This window comes from Nestor notabilis, unplaced genomic scaffold, assembly GCF_000696875.1.
Source record: "Nestor notabilis isolate BGI_N333 unplaced genomic scaffold, ASM69687v1 Scaffold30963, whole genome shotgun sequence".
NCBI classification, from domain to species: domain Eukaryota; kingdom Metazoa; phylum Chordata; class Aves; order Psittaciformes; family Psittacidae; genus Nestor; species Nestor notabilis.
The window spans coordinates 1,043-9,001 of NW_009921962.1; the positions used below are offsets into that span (position 1 = coordinate 1,043).

The 7,959-nt window shown below is 35.9% G+C and overlaps 1 protein-coding gene across 1 annotated transcript; it reads right to left on the minus strand.

The window, feature by feature from the left end:
- Positions 1-2,711: 2,711 nt before the first annotated feature.
- Positions 2,712-6,438, minus strand: LGSN (lengsin, lens protein with glutamine synthetase domain; the record flags this gene model as incomplete). The annotated part of the gene is made up of 2 exons (XM_010011393.1): positions 2,712-3,998; positions 6,260-6,438. Coding segments are annotated over 2 exons (1,379 nt in total), but the record flags the coding sequence as incomplete, so codon positions are not given.
- Between the last annotated feature and the right edge of the window lie 1,521 nt (positions 6,439-7,959).

Here is a 7,959-nt window from a genome sequence, read left to right on the forward strand (position 1 = left end):
ATTTTGAAATAAAATTATTTTGTTTTCCCACAGAGTTTAAGTTATTTTTATTTTACAGAACATATTTAGGAAACATTATTGAATGAAGTATTGACCACGCTAGTTTCAAGCTGCATTTGTGGACCTTCATTTTTTAAAGAAAAAAAAAAAAGGCATTCATTTGCCAGAAACAGGAAATGCTTTTATTTAATCATATAGCCACTGTCTTTTCAGAGCCTATGTCAATGAGGACTGCTTAGAAAATACATGTAGATTCATCTTACTAATTTATGTTATCTTGCTGTAAGATAACCTGTAGAACATCAATTCTAGTCAGTTGGGCTTTGCTTCTAGATAGTGGCTTCCTACAATTGATCTAATCAGATAGTTGAACATATAGTGACGGATTATTATAAATCCAAGACAAACCACACAAAAATTGTTTGAAAATTTACATAGTAAGTAACATGACATCCTACAAATATGTGTATAAAATTAAGAGAAAAATAGACTTTTTTATCTGGTTTTTTCATTCATTTTGCCATCCTCAAAATCAGGTCCAAAAGAAGTACAGTGTAGAAAATGAACCTAAATGTCTTCTGAGATTTCAACTTCAAAATGTGGTCAGTGTTATGCCAGGGTAGCCTTCCAAGTCCCAAAAGAACCGAAAGAGCAATGTAACTGAACTTCATAAGGTGTTTCACTGATAAGGTTGAGTATACTTATGTTTTCTTTAATATGCTTTATTTTTAAAGAATAATTTATTAAAACAGGTACAGATCTGAAATTGGATTTTGGAAACTCTGGTCAGGGAATGTGTTTCAATTTCAAAATCATCTTCTAGATAAACTTTAAAATTAAGATCAGTATGCCTGCAGAATCTTAATTCATGTTTCATAGCCAATTGTGGTACAGCTTTGCTCAGCCAGTGTATCTACTACCATACAAAAATCCTATCACACTAACACACACTATATATGTGGTGCTGTGCTCTAGTACATCCTTGCCAGATGAAGGAATAGCTTGTTCTTAAACCTATGTGACTTCTGGGACTACATAATGAGTAAGGTAAGCTGTCTGAGTAAGGGAAGAATTTTAATGGGTGTCTTTTGCCAAAAGCTTGTGAAGATGAAAGTGGGAAATAAGCAGAAAGAGAAGACAGAAGACAGGTCAGAAGACAGACAGATTTCCAGAGCCCCTGAAGAAGTGTCAGGGCAGCAAAAGAGAAGCGGGTTTTTTCAGAATGGGAAGTTCTGGTTGAATGCAGGGCTAGACCTGGCCAATGTATATCATCCTGGAGCAAAGAAAAATAGTCCTACGATCTGAAACAGCCAAAAAAATGTGTCAGATGGGTAAGGGAGCAAAGTAAATCCACCCACCAACCACAAACTGAGACGAGGGAATGCATGTTTCCTTAGATTATTTATTTCCTTTTGCTACCCGACTATGATGTGAGTTCCTCTTTGGAATCACACAAAAAGTTTCAGCATACCGCATACTACATTTCAAGTACAATACTCTGTAGGGGAAGAGTAGAAGATTCATCAGTAGGTAACTAGCACATTTTCATACCTTCTAGTTGACAGAGGCATTGACTGAATCTTGTTTTCACTCCACTGATGACCAAACAGTTTCAATCATAAATTCCTACACACAGATCAAAATATTGTGACAAGACAAAGAACATCAGAAATCACTGTTAATGTAGAGGCAGAGTATCAAACAAGGGTTGTCTTTAATAATAAAGGATGACGGCAGCAATAGTAACAAAAACAAAGAACAAATCTAAACCCTACCTCCTGCCATTCCAAAAAATTTATTTTAATTTACACCAGCTGCCATTTCTAATTTTAGGATAGGTTTTCCCTTCCTTTAAACCATTACTTGCCAGACTCTGAGTTCACATCTTCACTCATTCTTTCTGGCTTTAACCTACTCTCTCTGTTCTCTTCACACTTATCTTGCTCATCCTTGACAACATCAGTTTTCCCAATAATGTCCAGTTTAAGTTCTTAATTTTCTGTCATCTTTGCCCTTTTTTGCTTCATTTTTCATTCAACTCTGAATTAACCCACTAACTATCAAAAGAGACATAATGCCCAGTGGCCTGACACTCCTGGCTGTCTATGAATTATTCCCTCTTCAAGCCAGCATTTTATTTATTTTAGTATCTTTATTCACTGTAAGACTTGCAAACGTCACTCAGCAGTGGAATTCCTGATGTATAGATTATTTTATAATCCCTCCTCTCTTTTTATTTATGCCAATTAGGATATTGATTCCTGACTCCAGGTTCTACAGCCCCAGTTCTTTGCCTCTTTTTGCAATGTTCATCATTCTAGCCTAGGATTTAAATCAAAGTCAGATTCTTCTGGTTTAGCAACCCTTCAGCTACTGAACAGGCTGGGAGAAATCTCATAACCATGCTGAACAAGAAATTCCCCTCCTGTCTCAGTTCTTTTGTCCCCCTGCACTGTCCACATTATTCTTACACTTCTGCATATTATGCAATCCTATTACAGTTGCTCTTCTCCATTTCACCTTCTCTTTTATTCTTTTCATCATCAGGTCTGTTTAATTAAAAAAAAAATAAAATCCAAAACTGCTTTTTAAAAGCCTATTAACGTTACCTCATGATTATCAGTTTTTGCAGTGTCCTGAATATACACAGAAAATAAAATGCAATCGCCACGTACTATACAAAGGAGGGAAAAAAAAGTTCCATGCTTAAAAACATTTTAAAATATATTTAATAATTTCAAGGTTCTTCGCCATTCACTGTATGCATTTACACAGCATTACTACAGAAGAGTACACTTCTAAATAAAATACCCCAAGCATTTATTCCTTTCACTATCCATTTCTTCAGTTTCTAACTCATAATGTTTCATAGCAACAAAGTATCGGATAAAAGTTTCACCTAATGCTTCCTTAATGCAAGAATCTTTCTTGAGTGCAACAAGAGCATCTTCTAGTTTCAAAGGGACTGATGAATGTTTCAGATCAGCAGTGTGATTTTCTTCTTGGAACATATCATCATACCTAAGTTCTCTCTTTATTCCATCTAGACCAGCAGCAATAGTAGCAGCAAGCACCAGGTAAGGGTTTGCTGCAGCAGAACTTAATTTATTCTCTATTTGAGTGCCTTTTCCACCATGACATTTGACATTAAAGGCACAGCTGTTATCATTATATGCCCATTTTGCATTTACAGTCTCTTTGGATTCTTTACTGTATTTGGAATAAGGCTTACGGCAGCTGGTGGTGGGAGCCATCAAGCAGCTGATAGCTGCTGTGTGTGCCAAGAGACCTGATAACCAGTTTTTTCCTATATCTGAGAGCTCCTCAACTCCATAACCAGCAGAAAACAAATTCTTCTGGCCATTCAAATCCCACAGGCTATGTGACAGAGCCCCTGAGTTGTAGAATCCTGATTCTGAGAAAAAGCTAGCCACATAGTTATACTTCTTAGCCACCTCTTTAATGCCTGTTCTAAATGTGAAAGCACTGTCAGCAGCATCTATGCCAAACGCTGAATGAAAAGTGATCTCCATTTGCCCAGGGCCAGTGGAAGAAGAAAAGCTTTCAATGTTGGCACCAGCATAATACATTCCTTCAATGAGCTCCTGAATGAAAGTCTGGTCATGGTTATTTAGTATTGTGGCTGCAGGAAAGGATATTGTCTTTGAATTTACAACCTCAGTAATACCATAAATACAAAATTCATAAGTGAAGGCAGAGCGCAGAGAAAAACCATTGTCCTGAAGCTGGCTCAGCTGTTTCTTGGCAATGTGCCTTGGTGAGGTCATTAGCGGGTTACCTAGCACGCTGAAGGAATCACATATCACTCTTGCAGTCTGCTCAGTCCAGGGTAGTATTCGAAATGTTGATAAATCCGGGTTCAGGATTATGTCACAATTAAAATTGGTTGCATTTATGTAATCTAATTCATTATCTTTAGGATTCAGCGTCAGCTCAAGGTAGCTTCTAGGCATGGCAACACCATGAATTGCTTTCTCCTAAACACAGAGCAGAATGACAGATTACAAATGAGAAAAGAAATCAAGAGCATTTTTACACATGTAAAATATATAAAACTCAGATTCTCAGTAAGAACAATTGTATTTTTCCTAAAAGAACGCTGAAATGTAATGATCACTGAAGTGGAGAGCAACAGCCAGTTACTTCGACATCATGAAGCAAAACAACTTTCTATAAGGTTAGTATGAATACTCTGGCACCAAATATCCCAATGAACATTTTCTAAATTTCTGTAAAGAACTAAAACACTTGCATGGTATTTATACAACTATGGGCATCACCAGTTAGGTGCAAACTTTGCAAGTCGAACTTCTATATATAGTTGCTCTATTAGGCTTCCATATCCTCTGAGCATTTCCTTTACATAGACCCAAGTGCCCACACAAGACATACAAATGCAGGCTGCAATTTCTCTTTAAATGCCATAACACATACCTCACTGTTTTTTAGATTCAAAGTTTAACTGAAAATTATCACTTCCTGGGCTTAATAAGTTTGGGGATAAAATGCAGGGAAGCATCTCCAAGTGAAAAATCATTCCAGTGTTTCAGTACTCCGCTTCTAGGTAGCAGACAGGATAAACTCATAATTGTACTTTCTTCTCCATTGGAACAGGGAACTTCAGCTTACAGAAACAAAATGTAGATACAACACCAAGGAAGGATCATCTGCCTTCAAATAAGCACATTTACAACTTACTTACCTAAAACTTCAGCAGATGAAAACTGCAATTATGCAAAGTTCTGTCAAGAGAAATTTGGCTCATGTTTACATCTTCCCTTTATTCTTCTAAGGGAAAGGATTATCATCTGAGTGAGCAGAGGAGACAGAACAAACCTAGAGAGAGGCAAGCTCAGGTCTGAAAGAAACCCAAAGCTTTGCCTATCTAGATGGAAAACTGTTTAAATACTTCAAAACGCATACAGTGGCTTCTCTTAAAATTAATGAATAAATAAAGTCCACTTTCTCTTAAGGAGGTGACAGTCCAGTGGTAGCAATTCTCTCTAGGTGACACCCATAACCGAAACAGCACAGCGCGGTGAATACTGCTCAAAGATATCTAAGCTGTCCATTTGATAGTAAAAAGGTGTTGAAGGTGGTTACCCTGTAGTACTACCTCTCCCTCTTCTAACCCCACTACGTGAAAAAACAAGGAAAAAAAAAAGGAAATTACTATCAGTTGCTCTATAAGTGTGCATGTGTGTACACATACACATTGTTTTATGTCAAAAGATTTACTGTTATGCATATCTTCAGTGTGTTCAGATGGTAAGATAAACACAAAAGCTGTCTTTGAACAAGCTGACTAGACATTTGCAATTTGATATAGCAACTCTCTGAAAGACAAGTTACAATTAACCTACCACCCTCACAAGAACTAAAATGACTGAAAGATATTATTCTTATAAAATCCATGTGACATCAGAGAGAAGAAATTGTATCTAGATGATAAAGTTGCAGTTCAGCAATATCAAAAAGGGAAGTAATGAAAATACGGCTTAGGCTTCAGAAGGAATTTCGGACAAAACTGCTCTACATCTTTTCATGTTCATATCTTTTTTATTTGTGATACCTCAGTAAAGCTTAAAATATTCATAGTGAAATGTGAGTAAAAGTATAATGGAGTTATGGACATGAAATGTCACAGAAGCAATATACTGAAAGGTCTGATCAGTCAAGGATACATGTTGTAATGATTTCTTTCTAATTTGGTTCTTATTTTCTGTATCATTAATATGGCAAATATTGTTATTAAGTCATCACGCAACCCAATAGTATCTTCAGGTGATTGATGACTATAAAATTTCTCATTGCTAAAGTCATTTTCATTCAGTCATTTTATTTCATTCAGTATTTACTCCGTTCTTTTTGCAATTTAATGATGTGCAATAAAACAAAAATCTTTAAAATGCACTGAACCTGAAAAGATAATTCTGAAGGAAGAGATTATTGGAAGTTCAAGGAACTGAAATTATTAGCCTTATTTAATTAGATTACTATTTGGGACAGTGGAATAGATTGCAATAATGAAAAAAGTCCAGATCCTTTGGGAGCAAGTAAGTGGAGTGAACAGATGATTTGTTCTAAGTTTGAGCTTCTGCCTGCACTATGGAAAAGAAAAAAACCCAAAAAAAAAACCTAACAAAACAAAACAAAACAAAACAAACAAAAACCACAGAAATTAAAGACAGGGACATGAAAACACATGAAGTTACAGCCAGAAACCAGAAAAACTTACATGAAAAAAGCGAGAAGGAATATTCTTTGATCTTGACACACCATGGAGGTCTATTGATTCAAATCTAACAAACTGTATGTTGTCCCTGGCCATCTGCTGCTTAATAAATTCAATATGAGAGAACAGCTGAAGGAGAGTTGGACTTCTGAGGCCGTTTACATCAGGCTCTCTGCTGGATGCTATAAGTGAAGAGGAATGGTCATGTCAAGGAAAATAATGAATGCTGGAATTCAGGCTGTTTAATAGTGCAATAGTGGGAAGCTGTGCCATGGAGTGTAAAAGCAAAAATAAGAAAAACATATGAATCATGAAACATTTTTGTAAATAAACCCACTTTCCACCCCCTCACCCCCCACCCCCTGAGAATGTGTATAAAATCCCTTATTTTTTTGAATGGTCTATAACTTAAACTTTTCTTCGAGTTGATAAGAGAACACAGGGGAATCATATGGTAAAGCCAGGAACTATTGAGGAATACCTCAGCTATTATGTTGGGTGTTTTTAGGAGCACAAATAGCAGCTGGATACCTATTTCCCACTGAAAACTTAGAGAATTCAGGTGCTATATTATTTCAATGCTTTTGAAAAAAAGCACAGATACAGAAACATGATAAAAAGGGCACTTGTCTTCTACTAAACCTTTCTCAAGACCTCCTGAGGAGGTCTGCCATTTTCTCCACCACAGGCAGCAGACTTTTAAGAAAAGTTTATGCATTTATGTATTTGCTGTTACAGAGTTATCTTCTTAACTATATTATAGCAGCTGTAGGACCATATAAGCTTCTTGACATGAAAGCAGTAACATCTGAGTCTAAGTTCTGCAATGGATCAGAGAGCTGGGCGTAGTCACATCTTTTCACAAACCTCTCGATCTCACAGCCTGCTTTTCTTTTGTGTATCTATGTGTTGTTATTATTTAAGTTGAATTATGTAAGGTATTCATTGCCATTTAGTCAATAAACTAACTAGACCCAGGGTAATATTTTATACTAAGATATGAAAAAATGTGAAAAAATCTTTCTTTCTACACTTCTGGGAGGAAACTCCGTTATTCCTGAGGCTACGATCAGATGAATTTTTGCAGATCTTTCAGATCCACAGTGGAAAATCACTAACAACAACAATTCACCACCACCCTTCAAGTGGAAGCTAGAAGCTTTGTGCTGAAGCATCATGAAGGTTGATGGGAAAACTGCTGATCTCTCCAGTACCAACTCCAGGGACAGAAGTCTGAGATTTTTGCCTTTTTACAAGCAGTGCTCAATCCCTTGTTCTACACGTTTGATTTCCTGTCTACCACCTGTCGCACAGATATTTTTATGCCTTCACATTATTCAAAGTTTTACCAGCAACCCTTCACATCAGATTATTGTCAGGTTTTGACATAAATTTTGCAAGTATTTCTTACAATGTCCTGAAATGTTGCCTTTTAAATTCGCATCTACTATTTGCATCTATCTAAAAAAACAAATATTTTTTCATTAGAAGTATCTAATTCACAATAAACAACAACTTTAACTCCTATCCAAGTAATTCTTTAAATCAGTATTCCTAAGAGTTATAAATTATATAAAACAATAGCTAAGAAAAACACAAATGTGATATGCATTTATATTGTGGATGAATTCATTTTAAAAGTAAAATATACAAATATACTTAAATATTTATATATACACATATCATACGTATAATATATCTTA